Here is a 24604-nt window from a genome sequence, read left to right as displayed (position 1 = left end):
ACCAAAAAACATCCAAATACCTCCATGCTGCTCATATGTAATGTCCGTCTTGTATTGAACCCACAAAATGCGAAATTGTTCAGAAAAAAATTAGGTCTATATTTCAAGCGAGATTTGGACGGACCAGGAAGAGGAGCTTCCGCTACAAACAAGCTTGAAATATAGACTTATTTGATTTTTTTCAGAACAATTTCGCATTTCGGGGCTTCAATACAAGACAGACATTACATACGAGCAGCATGGAGGTATTTGGATGTTTTTTGGTGTGTCTTTTTGTTACGGAGAAAAGTGGTATCCATTTGCAACCGTCATATGGACATGCAGTGCTGCACGGAGCCCCGCTGTCAAATTTCAATTTTGAGTGAACTATCCCTTTAAATGTTTTTGGCCTGACAGTTAAACAGTTAAACGTTAAACACCTCCACCTCTCTGTGTGTGTGCAGGTGTGTTTGTGCTGCTCCAGGTCTACGCCTTCCTGCAGTACCTGAAGGACCGACTGACCCGGCAGGAGTTCCAGACTCTGTTCTTCCTGGGCGTCTCTCTGGCGGCCGGAGTCGTCTTCCTCTCCGTCATCTACCTGACGTACACAGGTCGGTTTGATGGTGATCGATACACCGATCGGCTCTCTGGGAAAATGATTGTTTAAACTCACTTTTTTTTCACACAAGGAGCACAGTGGCCCCCTAACTTAAACATTTTTAGGAGCGCACCCCATAAACCGACTTGCAAAGCAAATATTAACATTTTCTTTTCATTCATGATCCTCAAACACACATTGGCCTGACGCCTGTAATGACAGATTCCAGATTCTTTGAGTCGCCTTTTCCACGTTTCACGAGGGTTTAAAAAAAGAAAAGGCAAATTTTGCTGGTCACACGTGCGTAAGTAGATTAAATATCAATTCATTATTAATTAATATCAAATTTTAGGGGCATGGAGCCTTGGATCTTAATGAAACTCTGGATATGCAGCTGCAGTAACACTTACTTCCGGTGGACACTGGACTTCTTTCTTTCTTTCTTTCTTTCTTTCTTTCTTTCTTTCTTTCTTTCTTTCTTTCTTTCTTTCTTTCTTTCTTTCTTTCTTTCTCCTCATCCTTCTTTGTCTTTATTTCCTTTTTATTTTCTGTCTTTCTCACTTTCCCGTTCCTTTATTCGTTCTCTTCTTTTTTCTCTTTCTTTCCTTTTCATAATTTCTCCTTGCCTCTCTTTGTTTCCCTTTGTTTTATTCATTCCCTCTTTTCCCTTTTTCGTTCATTCTTTCTTTTCTTTTCTTTTACCACTTTAACCTCTACTGTGGTCCCCTGTGTCTTTATGACCTACTGATCAGCAGTAAAAAGAACTATGTGTGAACTATCAGATTTCATTTTAATTTCATTTATTGGATCTCCATTAGCACCAGCACATTAGCATAGCTATTCTTCCTGGAGTCCAAACATTAAGTCAAAATTGTCTATTATATTCTTCCAAGTCCATCAAGAAAAAAACTAAACAAAAGATAGATACAATCATACAGATGATACATAATATTAAAGACACTCTGGTCAGTCTTCACCTTCTCTTCCACTCAGCATTTTGAGGGTTAATACTTTACTCTTTGTGGTTTGTGTTAGACTAAACTTCAGCTCAGGGTTTATCAGTCAGTTGTGTTGGGTGATATGATTCATTATGCCGCTGATTGTTTATGTAAAGACTGAGGTACAAGTTGATTTTGTAATCCACATGACCTGTGTGTCTGTGTGTGTTTGTTTGTTTTCCCCCCTCAGGCTACATCGCTCCATGGAGTGGGCGTTTCTACTCTCTCTGGGACACTGGGTGAGCCTTTATCATTATTGATGTGTTGTACTTGAGCCCTGGGTTTAAAGCTCCAGCCCACTGTGCTGCTGATAAAATAATTGGATTGAAATTATGTACAGTAGCACATGAACTTATAAATCTGAAATAAAGCGAAGGGGTATTCGGGGGGTGGAGGTAAGTTCAAGGAAGATTTACTCCTCAGTTTGTCTAATTACCTCAGATCTACTAAAACCTGCAGCGGTGGGGAAATTTGTTTCTGCTTTATTTCTCAAGAAGCATCCCCCTCTATTAAACACATGAGACAGATGAATCAAATGCATAAACAGCGCTGTGTTTTTCTCTTCAGCTGCCAAAATGTTTTTATGGTCAAGCAGTGAGTCAGTCAGCTCTTCACTCAGCTCCATCATAAAATCCTCAACAGATAATGCTCCCTTTCTCCCCTCTCAGATCTGAGCTTATGGAGAACTGCCTGACTGCAGCATCAGCTCTAAAACTCTAAAACTCTCACAGTGCATGTGCACATATGTGTGTGTGTGTGTCTGTGTGAGTGTGTGTGCGTTTGTGCACATGCCTGCCTGCCTGGGCATTTTTTAAAAAGGAGGAAGTAGTTGGATTTTTGCTGCAGTGCAGTAAAAGGAGCGGAGTCATCCTCCGACTCTAGATAACTGACATCAGACAACTTTCTGGTTTTAGTCGTCTTCCTCCTCCGACTCTGAGTAACATCTCAGCTGAGTGATCGATAAGGTCAAAGAGCCAATGACTCAAGTGCATGGACAAAACTAAAGACTTATTCTTCTCCTCTGTGATCCACAGCTATGCTAAGATCCACATCCCCATCATAGCGTCGGTATCTGAGCACCAGCCGACCACCTGGGTTTCCTTCTTCTTCGACCTCCACATCCTGGTCTGCACCTTCCCAGCAGGCCTCTGGTTCTGCATCAAGAACATCAATGATGAACGAGTGTTTGGTAAGAGCTCTGCTATGAAAAAACATCACAGGCTGCGTCTTATCAAATAAAAAATGAAGAGATATAAATCATATCAGGCCAAAACTGAGAGCTTTTGAAGAAAAAAAGGTGCATTATTTCTTTATTCTAACTCAGTTTCACATCTTAACAAAATAAAATATTTATATTTTTCCTTCTTCCTGAACACATGCACGTCAAACTCTCTCACTTTCACCACCTTCTTCAAACTATCGCCCCTCGTCTCGTCTGTTTCCCCCCAAAGTGTGGATCTCTGCCCAGTGAGTGGAGCTGCAGTGATTGGCCGAGCAGCGTCATGTGACCGTGTGCCGTAAAGGCTACAAAGGCTGCGCAGTTAAAATAGAAACACAACATTAAACTTTTAATAATTCTTTAATAATTCATAGAGCTGAGGGTCCAGGTAACTTTTCCCACGTGTCACTGAGAATCAAGGCTGCGGTCGGAAAGTCAGAATAATCTCTTTTCCTGAACACTTTTCCCTCGAAGCTCATGAGATCAAGGAAAGATGTGAAGGAGAATTTATTCAAGGACAAAGGAAAGAAAGCACTTGTACTATGATTTATTTATTTATTTTCCATGATGAATTTATTTCTATCACAAGCAAAAAGGATTAAAATGTTGAAACCTAACAACATATGAAAGAAAAACGCAAACAGAGAAAGCTGCACTATTGAAATAATAACTAGATGGAAATAAGAAACCATAGTTCATAGTTTCTCATTCATTCTATACATTTGTTAAGTACTGTAGTATTTTGTTATAGTGATGATATTCAAAATCAGAATAACTTTATTGATCCCTGAGGGCAAATTCTTTGGCTACAAACAAACTCCCAATGGAAAAAGTAAAGATAATATGCATAAGATGAATTTCCTTCGGGATTATCTATCTATCTATCTATCTATCTATCTATCTATCTATCTATCTATCTATCTATCTATCTATCTATCTATCTATCTATCTATCTATCTATCTATCTATCTATCTATCTATCTATCTATCTATCTATCTATCTATCTATCTATCTATCTATCTATAAACATAAAATACTTTAATCCCCACCCCTTAGAATATTTATAGCATGAAAAAAACCCAACATATTTGCATAGTCACACTTGAGGTTTAAAACTAATATTGTTTAATACAGATTGACTCTTATTTATTTAAAGGTTTAATAATCGGGGACAATGCACATTTAATAAAACATTTTAACAAATGTAAACATGCCAGAATTAGCCAAAAGGCTATTTTGCATCTGCTGTCCCTGTACTGATGTTAAAAGTCACCCTAAAAGAAAATAAAATGATTCAGTTATCGACATACAAATAATACATGAAAGGATTAGAAAGCTAAATCTGAATAAAGGTTAAAAAGCAGAGAACTCTTCTGATTCGACCTATACGAAGAGGGAAAAGGATTCATATTTTACTGGTTACAGGCAGAAAATAGTGAATCAAGTGAATAAATGAAGTCTGCTATAAAATTAGATCAAACTTATGGACTGTACCATCCTGATGATGTGTAACCTCTTCCCTTCCTCTCTCTCTCCCCGGCTCCAGTGGCCCTGTACGCCATCAGCGCTGTGTATTTTGCGGGTGTGATGGTGCGTCTGATGCTGACTCTGACCCCGGTGGTGTGCATGCTGTCGGCCGTGGCCTTCTCCAGCGTCTTCGAGCACTACCTGGGCGACGACATGAAGAGGCAGAGTCCGCCGGCGGAGGACAGCAGCGACGAGGACGACAGGAAAAACGCCAGTAACCTCTACGACAAGGTTAACACACACACAAACACACACACACACCTGGGGCCTGTCCCGATATGCACACTCGATCACACTTACACACTTGGCGTGCTCGTTCATGGGCTTAGTGTCAGTGCGCAAGTGTGTCCCGTTTCTCCAACGACTGAAAGTGCAGCGCGCTTTATTTGCACTTTACCCACACTTAAGGTAAGACCGCATCCGAGCGGTATTTGGCCAAGTATAAATCCCACAATGCACCACGGTGAAGTCCGCCGTCACCGGGAGCCACAAGCCACGTTTGGGATAAATAAATAAACTTTCTATCTCATAATTACAACTTTTTAATGTCATATTTTATATTCATCATGCTCTGTTAATTATGTTTTTTATGTTTATTTTTTTAGTTTGTTTATTAAAACGGGTGCTGTGTGTTTGTGTGTAGCGTAGTTGTGCTAGTGTGCGCAATGGCACAGGCTGCACTTGTCAAGTATGTCCGATTGCTTTTAAATCTCCCCCCACACGCTTGGCCACTTAATACATGCTTGAACACTATATGCAAATATACGTTCCGCCGGCAAAACGTCACCAAAGTGTGTGCGTAACCAAGCGCACTGAGCCAAGTCTGGAGGAATGGGACAGGCTCACACACACACACACACACACTCCTCGTCCTTCCTGAGAGGAAAGCAAACGCAGCTGAAGTTCAAGGTTGTGTCGTCTATGAGAAGCTGATGTAAAGTAAACCTCTGTGCGCTGCCCCCTGCAGGCCGGGAAGGTGCGTAAACACGTGTCGGAGCCGGAGAAGGCCGAGGAAGGTCTGGGCCCCAACATCAAGTCCATCGTCACCATGCTGATGCTGATGCTGCTCATGATGTTCGCCGTGCACTGCACCTGGGTCACAAGCAACGCCTACTCCAGCCCCAGCGTCGTCCTGGCCTCTTACAACCACGACGGGTGAGAATGACACAATCACATGAGCATTTCTGATTTGATTTGATTTGATTTGAAATCTTTGTTTTGAACATGTGTAAGCAGTGAACAGTTACCACAGAAATAAACCATTCATGAAAAAAATAAAACAAATTTTAAAAAGTATAAAACGAACAAACAGCATCACAGCAAAAAAGGAAAACTGCTAATTTTCTTTTCTTTCAGCTAATTAACTAATAATAATAATTAAAATGTTCGGAAAGGAGTAGGAAGAAGTAAAAAACGTATTAATTCTTACCCCCACTCTCTATTTCAATATAATTATGTATAATACCAATTATTATTTCATGTGAATATCTGTATGAAAGTAATGGTAATAATAATGTAAATAAAATAACAATATATATATCAGTATATTACTATTGATGATAATAATAATAATCAAAACAACACCAAAAGTAACAACACATCAGTGTGTATATATAATAGTATAATATAATACGAATTGCTAATAATAATAAAATAAAATAACAGCAACAACAATAGATAATAAATCTTTCTATTAATCTCTTATAAATATTTCTACACGTGTCATATAAACCAGGCTTTTAAAAAGTTTGTACCCTGCATTTTAAAATGATTCTGTGCTACATAATGTTTGCTGGTGCACTTTCCTAACGCGCCTATTGTGAATATCTTTTATTTAACTCTGCTGTGTCTTTTACTGTTGTTTGTGTGTTGTTGTCGTCTTTTTGATATCTTTTCTAAATAGCACCGCATTGAGAGTCTCCACTTCAATTTCACTGCACTTGTGCAATGACAATAGAGATTTTCGGATGAATAGAAACTGTCTGTTTGAACATTTACTGCTGGGATTTAACAACTCAGTCCAAGAGTTTAAGTTCCCCATGTGGTTTGTAGCGTTAAACATCACTTTGGTTTTGCTTTTAACATTTTACGAACAACTTAAAGTTATCTCTTAAAGGGATACTTCACTCAAACTCGATAATTCACCAGTTTTCTACTCACCGGCATGCCAAGGAAGGGTTTGGAGAACTTTCAGAGTCATCAAAAACGCTTTTGGAGTTCCAGGGGGGGTCCGGCTGGCAACGGGTTTTCATATAATACAATTACATAGTGTGTGTTTTTGGACAATTCAAAAGTGAACTCTATCCGCTGCCATTATATGAAAACACGTTGCCAGCCGGACCCCCCCTCCCCCTGGAACTACAAAAGCGCTTAATGACTCTGAAAGTTCTCCAAACCCTTCCTTGGCATGATGGTGAGTAGATGATTGGTGAATTATCGATTTTGGGTGAAGTATCCCTTTTAATATCTGTTGCAACAGGCTCAAACCTGCTGTAACCAGTGGTAAAGCAGAGAGTTTCCCTCCTGTTCAACATGTCATCACTCTTCTAATATTATCATGGTCTTATTTCCATGTGTGTTCATGCTGTATGTATGTATGTTCCCTCCAGCTGTGTGAGGAATCAACCTTGCTGTAAGAAAATAATCAATATTGCAAAAGATTGCGGTTAAAACCTGATGGGACATTTGGTAAAGCGGGGCAGTGAGAGTTGACCGATACTGAAAACCATGCAGCTGTGTGAGAAAGAAAAACGAAAACACAGAGTTACTTCAACCCCTTTATTCAAAAAGGCATGAGTCTCTTCTTCCTCTGGGTCGGATGTCATAAGACCTCGGTGTGTAATATTAACACTCTGTACAAATCCATATTTTAACTGCATGTGTGAACGTTTTCTTCCACCAGCTCTCGTAACATCCTGGACGACTTCAGGGAGGCGTACTATTGGCTGAGGCAGAACACGGACGAGCACGCCAGAGTGATGTCGTGGTGGGACTACGGCTACCAGATCGCAGGCATGGCCAACAGAACCACGCTGGTGGACAACAACACGTGGAACAACAGTCACATAGCGCTGGTGAGGGGGGAGGGGAGCTGTTGCATCATCAGGGCCCAGTTGTTCTAAAGGTGTAATCTGCATAAAAATTATCCGGATTTTGAAATCCTCTTTTTTTGCTATCCAGGATCACGTAATCGGTCTTAATTGTTTCCCAGTTGTTCAAAGCAAAGTTGGATTGGATCAGTCTGATCCAGATCCAAACTTTTCAAGATTACCAAATCCAGATAATGAGTGCTCTAGATGGGACTGTGCATCAGTGCATGAGTGTATGTGTTGTTTTCTGTGCTCTTTGCTGTTTCTTCAATGTCTTTTAAACAGCCAGACTCCATCTGGTTGGGCTGTTAAAATACATTTAAAAAAAAGCAAATATAAAGTACATTAGTGAAATTATGAATATTTCCCCATGTGTTTCAAATTCAAACTTCAAATTTCAAAATTCGAACTTTTCATTAAATCCAGTTTTGTGGAAAAGTTCAATATCAGTTCAATATTCAAAAGTTGACGTGATTCACTAATCACTGTTATGGTTGAAAAATTAGGTGCAAAATATAAATGAATAAATACTACATTATAAATATTGTTAATTTGACCAGTTTGAATTGAATTTAAATCACATTTTGTTCCTGAAATCCACCCGACTGCTGGGATCAGAATAATCCAGTTTTCCTGATCCTACTAAAAAGTTTTGAACAACACAAACTGAGGGTTTGATCCAGATTAAAACCAAGCCTGGATCACGTGATCTAATCCGATCTCAGAATCCGTTTGTGGTTTTTAACAACCCATTTTCAAGATTTGATCCAATCCATTATCCAAAATCCGATCTGATTACTTTTGAACAACTGGGCCCAGCTGATTGGTCGAATATGAAGGGTCCTCCTGAGTCTCACCCGTCAGTCTCCATGTGTCTGTTTTTTTTTAATTTTATTTATTACAGGTGGGTAAAGCCATGTCGTCCAATGAGACGGCGGCGTACGAGATCATGAGGTCACTGGACGTCGACTACGTCCTGATCATCTTCGGCGGAGTGATCGGCTACTCAGGAGACGACATCAACAAGTTCCTGTGGATGGTGCGCATCGCGGAGGGGGAGCACCCCAGGGACATCAGGGTGAGGGAGCGGACACACACACACACACACTTACAAACACACACACAGTAACAGTCACTTAAGTTGGGAACATCTTAAAAAGGGATAGTTCACCATAATCCCTATAGTCATAGCAATAGGTTCATTACCTTTAATTATCGGTGCATGTTGTTTTGAGATCAGCGGGGCAGAGACGTGAGCTGCTCAGTGAACACAATGGAGGTGAATGGGATTTCTTGGTTTCCCTCATCAAACTCATCAAATACACAATCCAACAACTCCAAAACGCTCTGGTGGACAAGTTGTGACCTGCACATTCACCACACTGTGAGATAATGACAGAACGTTACTGCATTTGCCTCTAAAACAACTCCATCTCGTAACGTTCTGTTATTATCTCATAGTGTGGTGAATGTGCAGGTCACAACTTGTCCACCAGAGCGTTTTGGAGTTGTTGGATTGTGTATTTGATGAATTTGATGAGGACAGGACCTGTACCGTTCACTGAGCAGCTCGCATCTCTGCTCCGCTGATCTCAAAACAACATGCACCGATAATTAAAGGTAATGAACCTACTGCTATGACTATAGGGATTATGGTGAGAGGAGGATTTGCCATATTGTTGCTCGAGCCCTTTAAAGGAGAAACAAAAAGGAGGAGTTATAAAATATGACCTGAAGCAGCAGGGGCTCCACACAAATTGAAATTCATATTATACAAAATTTCATTCATTTATTTCATTCTTTAGTTTGAGGCAAAAAATGTGTATATCACGAAAAACATTTGTTAGGAAAAGGTTCTTCACTTTCTGAGGCTGTTGATGGTTTTTCATAATTGAAGAACAGAGAGAGGTAAAGTGTGCACACAAGGACAATGGAGAGTGTGTTTGTGTTTGAGGGCTGTTTAGAAGAAAATAAACAAAGAGCAAAGAGCAACAATCATCCAGGGTCAATTATTCACCACTTGTTTAATCCAATCCATTCATCCATTGTTTAATAATAAATTGGGTTTTTCTTCAGGCGGAGAGTTTTTCCATGACATAACCGCTATTTCCTGTAATTGTCGGAGGGTTCAGGGAGAAACCGTCAACTTGTCATCGAGCAGAAATCTAAACACCAAACATTAAACATTTCACCTGGAATGAAACAAGTCTTAAAGGTGTACAGAAATGGCCGTTTGTCCTGTTTGTCGCGCCGAGTTGTCACGAGCTGCAACACGAGTTTACCCGAGTGAGGAAAACGAATTTGATTGGTCGTTATCGAGCGGGCGGGATATTCAAAGCTTGGGGCGAGACCGAGCTCCGTGTGTGTGTGCGTGTCTCAGACGTTGAATGACGGATTACGGATCCAATATCAGTGGCTGGTGAATCGTGTACAGGCTGACGTATAATCCGTGCGCCTGCATTATCCAATGCGAAAAAAAAAATACACACTTTCATCCCGGATTTACTCAAAAATAGAATTTTGCACAAAGTTTGGCCTACAACGTCTGAAAGATGAGTTATCACATTAATTTTATCACCCAAAGTGGGCTCAAATTCAATTTTCTTTTCTGTACACCTTTAAAGAATAGTGCAGAAGAGATCAGTGTCAAATACAGTGACCTGCTTTGTGAAACTTTATTATTACTGGACATGATTCATCTCACTTTTTCTCCCTGAAAAAAAGGCTCCAAGTTTGTTTCATTTAAACAATTTTCTCTGTCTGTCTTTGTCTCTTGTCCTCGTCTCTGCTCTAAACGCAGGAAAGTGACTACTTCACCCCCCAGGGAGAGTTCAGAGTGGACAAGGCCGGCTCCCCCACGTTACTCAACTGCCTTATGTACAAAATGTCTTATTACCGCTTTGGAGAGATGCAGGTTTGTCATCTTTCGTCATTCTGCAGAGTAGACAACATGGATTCTCTCCGTCATCTATCACAGGATTCATAACTTTATCTTTTATGTTTCGATCATTTTCTGCTAAAGTTGGACTTCAGGACGCCGCCGGGATTCGACCGGACGCGTAACGCCGAGATCGGCAACAAGGACATCAAGCTGAAGCACCTGGAGGAGGCGTTCACCTCGGAGCACTGGCTGGTCCGGATTTACAAGGTCAAAGACCTGGAGAACAGGGACCGACTGGAGCACAAGCTGAGAAGCACTGACACCGTGAAGCAGAAGTACACGTCCAAAAAGGTCAGCCACTGTTGTTGTTGTTTTCCTCGTCTGTGTGTGTGTGTGTGTGTGTGTGTGTGTGTGTGTGTGTGTGTGTGTGTGTGTGTGTTTAAAGGGATAGTTCACCCAAAATTCAAATTTCACTCATTATCTACTCACCCTCATGTCGTCTAAGAGCTGTGAGAAGTTTCAGAGTCCTCCGTTCCTTCTCTGAGTTACGGGGGGGTCCGTGCAGCAGTATTTGTCCATATAATGGTTGTGAATGGATACCAACTTTCTTCGTCCAAAAAGACACACCAAAAAACATCCAAATACCTCCATAGTGCTCGTCTGTAATGTCCCTCTGGTATTGAAGCCCCGACATGAGAAATTGTTCAGCCGGTCAGTGCAAATCTCGCATGATTTGCACTGACACAGGAAGAGCAGTGAACCAAGACAGTGGGAGCTTCCGCTACAAACAAGCTTGAAATATAGACTTATTTAATTTTTTTCCGGAACAATTTCTCATGTCGGGGCTTCAATACAAGAGGGACATTACAGACTGAGCAGTATGGAGGTATTTGGATGTTTTTTGGTGTGTCTTTTTGGACAAAGAAAGTTGGTATCCATTCACAACCATTATATGGACAAATACTGCTGCGCGGACCCCCCCGTAACTCAGAGAAGGCACGGAGGACTCTGAAACTTCTCACAGCTCTTAGTTGACATGAGGTTGAGTAGATAATGAGTGAAATTTGAATTTTGGGTGAACTATCCCTTTAAGGGAAATGTTTTGTGTTCCTGGGCTTTTTTTAATGTTGTTGGATCATTTACAACAAACAAAGGAACTCGTCACGCTGCCAGGAAGTCTCCACCACACACACACACACACACACACACACACCAGTGAGTGTAGTGGGTTTACTCCCTGCAGCTGTTTGTTGTTTATTGTTTCATGCTTTTCAAGTTTATCAAAAACAAAACCTTAAGTGAGAGTTTCAGCCGACTGAAACCAAACGCTGACATCACCGTCCGTCCAGCTGCTGCAGCTCTGTGAAGGTGAACGAAAAAAAACATCTGTGGTTCAAATCCAGATGTTGCTGCTGCTCCTCTGCAGCCTGTGAACCTGTCACACGTTTCCACTCGAGTGGACCAGAACAGACCATCAGTAAAGAGATGAGACGGGCGCTAACCCAAAAGATGTGGTTCCCGACCGTTGCCTGGCAACCTTGACAGCTGCAGCTCACTCGGCTGATCACAGGCTGGGATGTCGCCACAGAGCAGACCGTCATACTTAGAAACAAACACGAAGTAGATGTTATTAAGATGATTTTTATTTACATTTTCTTCTCCACCGCCATCTCTATGCAGTTTTCCAGTTGGATTGAAATGCATTGTGGGATATATTCAGGAGATGATGGGTCTTTAAACTGAGATGCATCTATAATATCCAGGTTAACAGGGCAGCTGTGACTTTAGTAGAGACGTAAAGAAACCGAATACATCACTCAGATGTGAATAAGTTATTATTTATTTTACATTTGCACATCAAACAAGAAACCAAACAGACAGGTTGCATTATGTTGTACATTTAAAAGGGATTTAAACCCAAACCTCCCTCAATCACAGTCATGCAAGTAAGGAAAGTATGGAAACATATGGAATTTGATTTTATACATTTCCAGGTCTGGAAAAGTATGGAAAATGGAAACTCTTGTATCAATCAATCAATCAATCAATCAATCAATCAATCAATCAATCAATCAATCAATCAATCAATCAGACTTTATTTATAGAGCACTTTTCATACAAATGAAATGTAGCACAAAGTGCTTTACATCATAAAAGCAGACAAAACAAAGCAAAAATAACCCAAAGTCACACAACAACACACACACTCATTTATAGAGCTTGAAAGAAGGCAACTGAAATATGGAAATACTGTATATTTATCTTAAAACTTATCTGGGTTTGGTCTTATCTGAAGTTATTTGGGTTAATTATTTTGTATGTGCTGTTGTGCCAAGCTACAATCTCCTGGAAAGTACTTGGAGATATAATGGCATACAGATACAGAATAATGAAAACAAACGATTAATTGCACGATTTCTTTACATGATACACATCTAATTACTCAAATGTCACAAATTATTTGAATTTTTTTTACGGAGAAGTCTGGAAATTAGGGTCCAGAAACAGTATAGAGATTTGAAATTTCAAATGTGCAGGAACAAACACAGTCAGTCAGTTGTGTCCATGCAGCAGCTGAGCCAAGAACAGGGAACTGAAACTTCAGACTGTCGCCTCCTGCTGGACAACACTGAAACTACACTGTCTTTTTATTTAGTTTTTTGTGTTGGGATTTGTTGGCACAGCTCCAGACTTTACTCACTGGACTAGAAGAGGCTGATATCATATTAATGTTGATTTTACTGACCTGTGTGTGTGTGTGTGTGTGTGTGTGCTGGTTTGTCCCTCTGCAGACCGCCAAGAGGAAGCGGGGGTACATCAAGAACAAGCTGTCCTATAAGAAGGGCAAGAAACTGACCACGAGGTCTTTATAGAAACACCCCACCACCCCCGACACCGACACCAACAACTACAACAACAACTACAACAACAACAGAGGCACATTGTGGACGGGAGAGAGGAAAAATCCTAAACACAGAACTTTCAACAACAACAAACACACACACACAAACACACACATACACACACAGAGCAACAGTCAAAAATCGATCATCTATCAAGATGAACCAGGAACAAAAGAGTGTGAGTCCATCATGTAGGAGAAAGCCTTTAACCCCCCACGACGAGCAGGGTGAAGACGGGAGACACCGCCACCCCCCCTCTAATACCCCCCCCCCCCACACTGGTTTCAACCTGAGGAACTGTGACCTTTTCTTTTCTTTTGCTTTTTTTTGATTTTGCTTTTGCTTTTTGTACTTGAAGATGCTGTGAGTGACAGAGAGAGCGAGAGAGAGAGATGACGCGTCTTTAAATCCAGGGACTTAGATCGGAGGCTGCTCTATGCATCGTTCAGACACACAACAACAGACACAGACACACAATGCAACACTGTTTCACCATGACGACATAACACAACACACAACACAGTCGGAGCTGAACCGAGACAAAGAAGTGATTGTAGGATGATGTCTGTTTGTTTTTCTTCTTGTTTTGGTTTTGTTTATTTGCTCCCTGCTGCTTCTTTAGTCCCCAACCAGCTGCCATCCAGTGGTTTGAATCCGTAGCTCACAGGCGACGAGTACCGTAGTCTCTTGTTCTCACGTATTTAATTTCCTTCTTTACGTTTTTACTCCTCAGTCTCCATAACCAACAGAGAAAAAAAATGCATGTAACACATAAATGTGCCAACGAAGAGAAGAAGCCTCTTCCGACCTCATACCGCTGCACTGAGACGGGATGTGTGAGTTAGTTTAGATCCAGACTGCGTCGGGCTGCTTAAAAGATTTTGATTCCTGCTTTGTTAAAAACTTGGATTTGATTTTTTCATTCATAGTTTGGTCTGTTTACAATCTGCCGCATGCTTCCTGCCGCCGCCGGGGAGTTCCCACATCTCAACGAAGTACAGTCAGTGTTATTACAGACTTAGGTTGAAGTGTTTTCACAACTCTCCTCTCAAACCAGATTGCAGGTTTACTCTCTTCCAGTTACCAGGGAGCTTCCAGTAATAAATACGGTAAATATATATAGTATATATACAGATAGAACAAAACAAACCACAGCAGCCGAAGCTGAAATAATCCTCCTGTCTTTTATTTTGAAGTACGGGTCAAACAGGAAGTTCATCTCCAGTCTGTGACACAGGCTTCAAAACCAGAACTACCTTTTAGTGTGGGTTTAGTTTTTTAGTTGTTTTCAAACTTTTTAATAAGTTTCTCCATCGAAGGCGTTATCCAGATGTTTCCAGTGGCTGAGCAGCAGTAAACACATCTGTGGTCCCTAAGATTTCTCACTAGTTAAAATAGAAAAATCAAAACTATGAAAATGACAACCGATTTCTAATAAACCAGAATTATTTATTTTGTAAATGATTCTTTAAGTGTAACATCCGTTTATTATTGAACCTAAGCTGGACGTCCAGCTGCAGCTCAGTGGGTAGAACAGGAATTCACCCTTTTTTGGGGGAGGTCGATGGTGATAAAACCAACGAGCAGGATGATGTCGCTTCTTCTCCTTTTCTTTCACAGCTCCTCTGGGGACTTTCAGAGCATCACACTCTGGGGTTTTTCTTTCTTTTTTCCTAATTGGCTGAATTTCTACTGTTTTAATAATAATAATAATAATAATAAATAATCTGTAGTTTCTGTTATGCATCCAGTGACACAACGTTTGTCGGCAGTTGTTTGTTTCTGTAAAAAAAAACGACCCTCTCTATTACTGAATCCACCTTTATTCTGTTTCTTGAAGATGTTCTAATAAACATATCCATCCTGCATGAGCTGGCTTTGAGTTCTGTTGTGAGCCTCAGATAGAAGAAGACGACGAAGAAGAGCGGCGGTTGGAGGACTGTGTCGGCCCTTTAAGAGAAGAAATTAAAGCTCCACACAGTCGGTTTATTTATTACATGGACACTGGAGGATGTGATGTGAACTGAAGTGATGGGGGGAAGGGAAGGGAAGGGAAGGGAGGGGAGGGGGCGTCCTATCGCGATGTGCAAGGATTTTTGTTTTATGTTTGATTTTCGAGGTTTTTTTTTTTTTGTTCCATCAATTGTAACGGTCTCGATGCAGGTATGAGAATGAAACATGCCTTTTTGAATAAAGGGGTTGAAGTAACTCTGTGTTTTCGTTTTTCTTTCTCACACAGCTGCATGGTTTTCAGTATCGTTTACTCTCACTGCCCCGCCTTATGATGCAAATGAGCATGATGTGGGAATTAATTTAATACAGTAGAAACAGGCGCATCTCAATAAATTGGGATATCATAGAAAAAAACTCATTTACGGTAGATACATTACACAAAGACTGAAATGTTTCATGTCTTTTATTTATTTTAATTGTAATGATTATGGCTTACATTTAATGAAAACTGGAAATTCAGTATCTCACAAAATTATATTCTGAAAGTTTACTATTCTACTTTATTGAGATGCACCTGTTTAAAGGTGCATGGGCAAAATACACTTTTTTTTCAGACAATGCCCCAGTTTCTCCCTGAAAATCATTACAACTACAAATGTTTTGGTTTTTTAAAGGTGTATTTCTTTTGGTTTGCACTGGAACAACACAAAAAAGAAAAAAACTGAAGACTTAAGTAAAAATCTGGCATTTTACACACACAACTCCAAAAATGAACTGGAGAAAATAATTGGCACCTTTTCAAAACTTAGAGAAATCATTGGATTTCAAGCATGTGATGCTCCTTTAATTTTTATTTTTACTCTGCTGGCAATATAAGAATCATCACACTTGTGACCAATTATTTTGTCCAGTTCATTTTTTTGGAGTTGTGTTTGTTATTTCGTGTTGTTCCATTGCAAACCAAAAGAAATACACAGAAAACCAAAACATTGGTTTGCTGTGATTTTCAGGGAGAAAAAGAAGCGTTATCTGAAATAAAAGTGCAAGGGTGCCAATATTTATTTGGCCATGACTGTAACTCTACAGAAAATATTAGAAACCAGGGAGAAACAGCTGCTCTCTGTTGATATTAAACCGTATTTCTTGATTAAATCTGTGCAAAACTAACATGTAAAATGTCTGTAAATACACCGAATATAATCTAAAACGTCTCTTTACGACACAGAAACACGAGCCACGTAAAATGATGTTTATTTCAAATGTTACAGCCGTAGTCATTCTCTAAAAACTCGACACAATAAAAACAAATTCACACGTTTAAAAAAATATCACCCCATTGCATTGACAACAATGCATTGTTGCTACATAAACTGTTGCAGCTCCTCAGTCGAAGCTAGAACATATTCATACATCCAATGCATCACCGAATGTATTTCTGATTCTACGACGAGCACTTCCACACGACTCGCGAACAAACGTTACAGCTCGGACAACAGAGATGAACACAAATGAGTCAACAGGAGGGTTCGAACACAAAGGAACTGTATGTGTGTGTGTGTGTGTGTGTGTGTGTGTGTGTGTGTGAGGCAGGTGTGTTATAGTCCGTACAGCAGGAGGGAGAAGAGTCTGTCAGCTGCTCTGATGGTAAAGATGGTTTCAGTCTTCCTTTAAGAGAAAGGCACCAGGAGAGTTGTTATCAAAACGGATGTCAATATTAGTTTTTTGTTTTTTTTCCAAAAGTAAAATTAAAAAAAGGTTATTTTTTATTTTTATTTTTTTTTGCTCAGCTTTGTTTGCTTTTTTAAAAACTAGGTGAACTAATTCCAACCACACGCTGTTTAGTTGGTGCCTAATTCACATTACAGCAGCTTTAATGAACCTGCTCTGGTGTTTTTCTATTCGCCCTCTGATCTTTAACTACTAATCACCTAAACGTTGTATAGAAATGTTAAATTTGAAGCTAACTTTATTGTGTATCTCATAAATGTCCCAATCTGAGGAGCAGCTGTTAGTTTGAGGTAGGTGAACCATCACAGTCAATGTTACTTCACCTTCTTATAGAGACACATGTTAACCTCTGTTGGTACATTCACTGTGTGTGTTCACTATACATTTACAATATTCACTTGTACTCTGTTTATCCTTTGGGATTTGATTTTCAGAATACAGAGCTGAAGGATTTGTTGTTTGATAAAGTTATGATGTTTATTATATTTAAGAAAAAAGGTGAATTGAGTGACAGTTTGAGTCATATAAATCCATTTAGATACGACCAAGGAGACACAAGAGTCTGCTGTGTCTTCTACATCACATCAAAGTGTCTGTAAAAAATAAATAATAATAATAAATGTATCACTGTCTGATTATTTTGATGTTTAAACAACAATAATCTGTGATTTATTTAATTCCATTACTGACCAATTGACCGATAATGGTCAGAAAAAAAGAAAAAAAGAAAAGAAAATCACAAATTTCCCTCTAATCATTCATCCACAGCTGTTTCTGTCAGACACATGGATGTCCGAGTGTCCCTGAATGCACCACGTGGAGCTGAAAACTGTTCCTGCCTGTGACTGTTCTCCCACACAACTTTGATTTTTTAAATAAAAAAGGGTCGGGGTCGGGGGGGTTGAGTAGTTCCTGGTGTTGTGTTTGTGATTTGCATCTCTTGTACTTACATGGAAGCAGTAAAGTCAAACAGTCTATGTGTAGTAGTCAGTGGGCGGAGATGTGTGTGGGGGGAAAAAAAAACACCGGACTGTCCTTTAAAACAAACTGGATGGGCTGAAGGATAATGGGTGGGTGGGTGGGCTGCACACAGTGGGATGAACTCAGGACAGTATCTGCTCATTCCAATGTTATCTATCAATAATCGATCGATCGATCGCCACTTTGGCCCCATTGACTCATCTGTTAGTTGAGCTAATGAGAAGCGTCATGAACCTCCGGTCGTTTAATCCTCCTCGTTCTCCTCGTCCCCTCCGAACGACAGGAGGCTGTTGTTCTTTACTTTCTTTCCAGACTTCACCTCCTTCTCTTTCTTCTTCTTCTCCTTCTCCTTCTCCTCACCCCCCTCCTCACCCCCCTCCTTCTCCTTCTCCTTCTTCTCCTCCTCCTCCTCTTCCTCCTCCTCCTTCGCCTTCTCCTTCTTTTCTTTGTCGCTCTTCTTCTTTTTGCTGGTGCTGGCGGTGATCCTGAACTGGTCGGAGGACGAGCGCTTGGCTGGTTTCTTGAAAATTATCTTGTCATCGGGAGACGGTCCGTCATCTGCAGAGACAACGGACGGGGGTTAGTCCAGAAAAAACCTCAACAACAAATATCGACATTTTATATGAATTATACATAAAAATGGGTCAGAGGAGGGAATACATTTAGTTTATTCAGGGTTCCTACACAATTGAAATTTCCAAATTCCATACTTTTTCCAGACCCTAATTTCCAGACTTCTCGGTAAAAAAAAATCTAATAATTTGTGATTTTTAAGTAAATAGACGTGCATAATATTTTTTTAAAAAAAGCATGCCATTTATCATTTCTTTTCATTATTCTGAATGGGTATGCCATTATGCAACCAAATAATTTCCAGGAGATTGTAGCTAGATACAATAGCACAAAAATAATTAACCCAAATAACTTCAGATAAGACCAAACCAAGATAAGATAAATAAAATAAATATATTTCCATACAATAGTTTCCATTTTCCATACTTTTACAGACCTGGAAATGTATAAAATCAAATTCCATACTTTCCATACTTGCGTAGGAACCCTGTTTATTATTACTTTGCCTTGTGTTTGTGGTTCCTATCTGCATGTTTTCTTTCAATAAATACGTTCTTACTGATCGATTTTCTTCAATAGAGCTGACAACTGCATGTTGGTTTATCTCACCAGCAGAGCAGCCAACATGAGTCTATTGTTAGACTCACATTTTGATACCTGTGACGTGGAAATACCCAGTCATCAGATTTCCAAACTGTCAGGTGATATAACTCTGTGATAAAATGCTCCTGTCGTTCAGCTGACGGCTCTGTCAGTCAGTCTGTGCCTCAGTAGAGAGGAGGTTGTAGCAGCTCCAGACTCAGTAAATGGGAGCACGCTGCTCAGGATCTAACGCAGGTAACGGATGGACTATGCATCCCTTACAGCTGTGATGATGCTTCAAAGTACACACAATAAATTAATATAGTTTTGAAAATCATTCTGCATGGGGGCGTTGTTCAGCTCGCTGGGTAGAGCAGCAGATGCCTCCATATGCAGAGGCTATAGTTCTTGCCTCAGGGGCCCCGGTTCGATGTCACCTGTGGCACTTCGCTGCATGTTTCTGCTCTGTCTGTTCCATCCTGTTTCCTGTCTTTCTACAGCTGTCCAGCCTCCAAAAAACTTTTGTATATGGTGGGGAAAATAAGTATTGAACATGTCAATAGACTTGCATGGTGAGCAGCATAGAGGCCATGGCGGTTAAATGCATTACTCATTGGTTTTTTTCAATGTACCTGCTAATTGCAGGTCCCGCTCAATCTCTCTGTCCTTGGCTCTTGGACGACTCTTCTTAGTTTTCTTTTGACTCTGTCAGAAATCTTGTGAGGACCTGCAGGTCGTGGCCAGTTTATAGTGAAATGACGTTCTTTTATATTTTTAGTTCCTGATAACGGCATTAACGGATAAAACGGTGCATTCAGACACATCTGTAACCGATGCCATCAGGATGTTCTGCAACATCAGTTTCTGAAGGTCTTGCCTCTTGTGTGACACCTTGGTGATGAGAAACCTTTTCATAGGCGTCAACTGGACTAAAGCAGCTGATATTACTTTGCACTAATAGGGGACAGGATGACTTTGTAAATACTGACAGGTTCCAGCTGCTTTCTTGTCTTTCCTTCTTTACCTTTTTGCACCACCTCCTTTTCGTTGTGTGTTCAATACTTATTGCCTGTGTCGATTCACTTTATTACAGATAATTTAATAAATGTTTGGATGTCTTTGTATTTGTGCATAACTTTGGTTGTTGCCAACATCTGTTGAAAATTTCATGTCAATAGCTCTATTAGAAATATATTTTCTGAGAAAAATGTTGACGTGTTGAATACTTATTAATCTTTTATGTGCAAGGGATTTAAATTCAAGTACCTGCAACCAATAAGCAGAGATTTTGTTGGATGCTTCTCCCACGTGAAGTGTTAAATGTTAAGATAAAAACTCGTCTTGCCTTTCTTAGCATCAGATCCCGTGTGTGTTTTATCCTTGATCTTCTTCACCTCCTCCTCGGTCAGGTCTCCGCTCTTCAGCACCACGACCTGAGGCAGCTCGTCCTCGCGGTCGCTGCCGCTGTCATCATCGTCCAGTGTTGGCATCACGTGACGCTGAGAGGGGAATCAGGAACCGAGACAAAACAGGTTTTCTTTACCAGACACCCAGCCTACGAATAAAATAACCCAGTTTAAAAAAAAAAAAAAAAAAATTGTTATTCTCTTTGTTGGATGCGTTTTTCTTATTTACTATAAAGAATGAGACCAATGCGGAAGTTGTGCTTTATTATGTCAAACTTACTGTATCAGCAGACGTTGACTAATAATAAAACACAGTGATAATAATAAATAACTCCGTGAAAACAGCGCACACAGGGATAATTAAAGATGCCGGATTAGCTAATGATATCCGTGATGGTTAGTCGACCCCCCACATACCTTTGTATCCACAGTGGGCCCTTCTTTGTATCCCACATCGTTTTTAAACTTCTTGAGGAAGGACGGCTCCGCTGGTTTCACCCACGACACTCCGCTGGCCTTGTTCTTGTTCATCGCAAGGCAGGAAAACACGAAAAGGTTTTTTTTTGTTTTGTTTTGTTCTTTTACAAATGGAAACAGACTTATTGATATTTCGATTAGCGCTGGCTGCAGTAGTGTGGTTTGGTTTCCTCCGCTAATAGAGAACAAACAGAAACCTTCCCACTTTGTGATCTTCCGGTTGTGTGGTGTCGTAAACTGTCGCGAGCCGTCGTAAATCCGAATCCAGCCAATCAGCGCGTCCATGCATTAGCAAGAATAGCGGCGTTTCACGGGTAGAAATCCCCCTTTCTAAGGAAAACAGGAAGATGTTAGCATTTGCCACTTTAGTATTGGTGTATAATAGATAATATCGTTGCAGGAATTTGAATTAAAGGTGTGACTTTGTATTTATTTTAGCCGGTTTAGCTCCATTCTTTGAGTGCTATCTCGCTACAGCGCCCTCTAGGTGAACAGCAGCGCAGTTGCAGTAGTCGGAAGTGGACAGTTTTTTCCCACAGACGGTGTTTGGGTTTTACTTTAGTTAGTTTCTCTGTAAAAGAAGAGAAAACAAAACAAAAAAACAATGTTGTCGGGCTCTTTTTACGCGTTAGTCGCCGGGGTTTTGAGTGCGCTCGGCTCTTTCTCCGCCAAACTGTCGCTCGGTGCAGACTACATCAGAGAGATGTGTGGAAGTTGGACAGGAGCAACAACACAGTGTGACTTGGTGAGAGAGACACACACACTTGGTTGTTGGTGCTTTATAAATGCATGATTTTGGGGGATATATTCTTTAGTTATATATATATATAACCCATCATTGCATGGTTATACCTAGAGCCACTGTCTATCTATTGAATGGATGTAAACAAAGAACCCGGAAGTTCATTCAAACTCATATCTCTGAGCTCTACCAGTCATTTAAGAACAATCCTATTGTTTTTATATATAAAACTCAGCCTCTTGTTTATATAAAGTGCTAAATTATGATTTGCTGAGCTTTCACATTCTTTAAACATACATTAAATTCCTATTTCTTTTATATTAAAGTAGGCTTTTAGTGTGTAGTTGTTTTCATATGGCATTGCAAGGAAAGGCATGTGAGTAATTGTGTGTAATTCACAATAGCGAGGAGTTGACTCATAACTTTATTGGTTGCACCTCGGCTTTTCCCATGATTCCTGTCTGCTGTGGAAAAAAAAAACAAAAAAAACATTTGATTTGTGATAAAGCAGATATTCAAATTACTCTGCAAACCAACAACAAAAATTGAAGGAAGGAATTCAAACCAGATGTTAACCAGCCTGAACACCTGTAAGAGATTGTAAACTTCTCATCTATCTGCTGCCTCCAGCTCCACATCCCCCTGCGGCTGCTGTGTGGCGCCCTGATGATCACCTGTAACACCGTCATGTGGAACTTCTTCTCCAAGGCTCTGCAGCACTGCTCCTCCTCGGCCAGAGCCACCGTCACCACCACTGCATCCAACTTCGTCTTCTCAGTGAGTGTCTCTGAAGTGTCCTACGACGCCCTTGCACATAAAAAAAAGTTGAAATGAAAGCATCCACTTTCATGCTGCCTCATTTGTGTGTGTGTGTGTGTTTTCCAGGCCGTCATTGGGAGGGTGATCTTTGGAGAGACCCACGAAGCTCTCTGGTGGGTCGGCATCTGTCTCACGCTGTGTGGACTGCTGGTGCTTCACAGATCCACGACTCAGACCGAGGACAAGAAGGAAAAGTGATATAGTATGTGGTTGCTGCTACAAGTGTGCAGCCTCAGCTCCTCAGGGCCTGTCCCATTTCTCCACACTTGGCTCAGTGCACTTGGTTACGCACACACACCTTGGTGACGTTTTGCTGGTGGAACGTACATTTGCAAATAGTGTGGGAGCATGTATTAAGCGGCCAAGCGCGCGGGGATATTCAAAAGCAATCGGGACATACTAGACAAGTGCAGTCTGTCATCATCTGAGTCGTGCCATTGTGCACAGTAGCACACAGAGCACAGCAACAGTTTTAATAAACAGTGCTGCTGGATCACAGTCTCATCTACTCCAAAAGTGTCTCTATGTGCAAGATTCAAATCCTGAATGTGTAAGCCCAACTATGTAAGAAAAAAACACATCGGATTAAACAGAGTGTGATGAAAAATATTCACATAAGTTATAATCAATAGAGAAAATTCATGATGATGATGATCATGATAACAGGTCAGAAATGATCAGATGTAAAAGTAAACGAAGCCTAAAGAAAACAAAACCGAAATTGAAAAATATGAGACAAAAGTATATAAAATATATGAGACTAAAAAGTCATAATTATGAGATAGAAAGTCCATTTATTTTATTGAAATTCATTCAGTGGTATTTCCTAAACGTTGCTTGTGGGTCCCGGTGACGGCAGACTTCACCAGCTAGTGCATTATGGGATTTATACTTGGCCAAATACCGCTCCGATGCGGTCTTTACCATACGTGTGCAAATCAAGCGCGCTGCACTTTTGGTCGTTGGAGAAATGGGACACACTTGCGCACACCAAGTGCCCAAGTGTGTATGTGTGATCGAGTGTGGATATTGGGACAGACCCTCCGTCTCGGTCACAACAAACTGTGGCGAGACTCCGTCAGAGACACATCATGTGATCTCAGGCTGCTGGAAGAAACGATGCCTTAAAAAAGAGGTCACTGAGTGTTTTAATACCAGGTGCAGTTTAATAAACAGTGGAACATGTTGCACAGAGCCGACAGCACATTCAGTCCCGTGTGCAGAGTGATGTGTCCCCTGCTGCTGTGGACACTTGTCTTGTTGGCCTACAGAGACGACCTGGTCACTGGCATTAGCAGGTTTGTGGGTCAATGCAATTAAGCCTCCACCAGGGCAAAATGAAGCTTATTTTTGAACTATGCAATGTATAAAATAACATTTATGTCGAGATGGAGGTTATAGATTAACAGCCATAACTTCACAAATGACATGTTTTTGTTTATAGGTAATTATATCATGGGGGGAACAAAGTGTAACTGTTTTATTTTTATTTTGCAAAACTACTACTGATCCATTCCTCAGCACTGATGAGAGGAAGCTTCAACAGGGTGAGATAGAAACTGACAGATCAAAACCTCTTAGTGGATGTACGAGTGCTTTTATCAAGTATTTTTGGAAGCGTTTTCAGAAAATGTGCATCAGAGATGAACTAAATGTGTTTAAAAGAGTTTGGTCCTTTGATGCGAGGACGTGTGCTTCAATAGACACATCTTCCAAAAACACAGTAAACACACATTTACACAAAAAGACTGCAGGCTGTAGACTACACTCCAAATTATCAGATTCTGAAAGCAGACAGCCCTGTACACACAAGTCAGTGTGGATACTTACATAAGTGCTTCAGTCTCCTCTTTCTCAACCCTGCTGCTCTGTACTCAGGTTGTATCAACTTGTATTGAACACACAAATACACTAACGAAGCCTTAAGACGATGTAATGTTTTCTCCAAAAGTGATCTAAATCCCAAAGTATGAAGACATTCCTCAGTTACTGTCTCGTACCTCATGTTCCCTGCTCGATGCTCATTTACTCTGAAAACTCACCCAGGACGAACGAAGACAGTGATGCTGACAGATGTAATCACAGAAACTCTGCACTAATATTGTGAACATATGATGTGATGCACATGTTTGACCATCTTGTTGAATT

General features: G+C 40.5%; 3 protein-coding genes across 3 annotated transcripts in view; 2 read left to right on the top strand and 1 right to left on the bottom strand.

Annotated features, from left to right (window-relative positions):
* The window catches only part of LOC310999486 (dolichyl-diphosphooligosaccharide--protein glycosyltransferase subunit STT3B-like), a 40042-nt gene extending 25402 nt beyond the window's left edge, over window positions 1-14640 (top strand). Inside the window, exons 7-16 of the mRNA XM_083989930.1 lie at window positions 444-590; window positions 1766-1814; window positions 2610-2764; window positions 4342-4553; window positions 5290-5477; window positions 7225-7396; window positions 8316-8489; window positions 10212-10325; window positions 10434-10643; window positions 13085-14640. Coding sequence (XP_083846056.1) covers window positions 444-590; window positions 1766-1814; window positions 2610-2764; window positions 4342-4553; window positions 5290-5477; window positions 7225-7396; window positions 8316-8489; window positions 10212-10325; window positions 10434-10643; window positions 13085-13165 — 1502 coding nt within the window. The 3' untranslated portion in view covers window positions 13166-14640. The remainder of the gene's footprint in view (window positions 1-443; window positions 591-1765; window positions 1815-2609; window positions 2765-4341; window positions 4554-5289; window positions 5478-7224; window positions 7397-8315; window positions 8490-10211; window positions 10326-10433; window positions 10644-13084) is intronic.
* A 2112-nt stretch (window positions 14641-16752) lies between these two features.
* kiaa1143 (KIAA1143 ortholog) lies at window positions 16753-21105 on the bottom strand. Its single transcript, XM_083989764.1, has 3 exons — window positions 20836-21105; window positions 20358-20511; window positions 16753-18415 (listed from the first exon to the last, which is right to left on the bottom strand). The coding sequence occupies exons 1-3, from the start codon at window positions 20947-20949 to the stop codon at window positions 18102-18104; spliced, it is 582 nt and encodes a 193-aa protein (XP_083845890.1). The 5' UTR covers window positions 20950-21105; the 3' UTR covers window positions 16753-18101.
* A 394-nt stretch (window positions 21106-21499) lies between these two features.
* On the top strand, window positions 21500-24510 carry LOC310999302 (transmembrane protein 42-like; the record flags this gene model as incomplete). Its single annotated transcript, XM_083989645.1, has 3 exons — window positions 21500-21640; window positions 22268-22414; window positions 22523-24510. The coding sequence occupies 3 exons, from the start codon at window positions 21500-21502 to the stop codon at window positions 22652-22654; spliced, it is 420 nt and encodes a 139-aa protein (XP_083845771.1). The 3' UTR covers window positions 22655-24510.
* Window positions 24511-24604: the final 94 nt, after the last annotated feature.

This window comes from Trachurus trachurus (assembly GCF_905171665.1).
Source record: "Trachurus trachurus genome assembly, chromosome: 16".
Taxonomy (NCBI): domain Eukaryota; kingdom Metazoa; phylum Chordata; class Actinopteri; order Carangiformes; family Carangidae; genus Trachurus; species Trachurus trachurus.
Note: the sequence above shows the minus strand (reverse complement) of the source record. Positions and strands in the feature narration are given on the sequence as shown.

Coding starts and splice junctions, on each gene's coding strand:
- kiaa1143 (XM_083989764.1), bottom strand. CDS start 20,949: ATGAACAAGAACAAGGCCAGCGGAGTGTCGTGGGTGAAACCAGCGGAG. Junction 20,512..20,835: donor GGCCCACTGTGGATACAAAG/GTATGTGGGGGG, acceptor TTCCCCTCTCAG/CGTCACGTGATGCCAACACT. Junction 18,416..20,357: donor GGGATCTGATGCTAAGAAAG/GCAAGACGAGTT, acceptor TTGTCTCTGCAG/ATGACGGACCGTCTCCCGAT.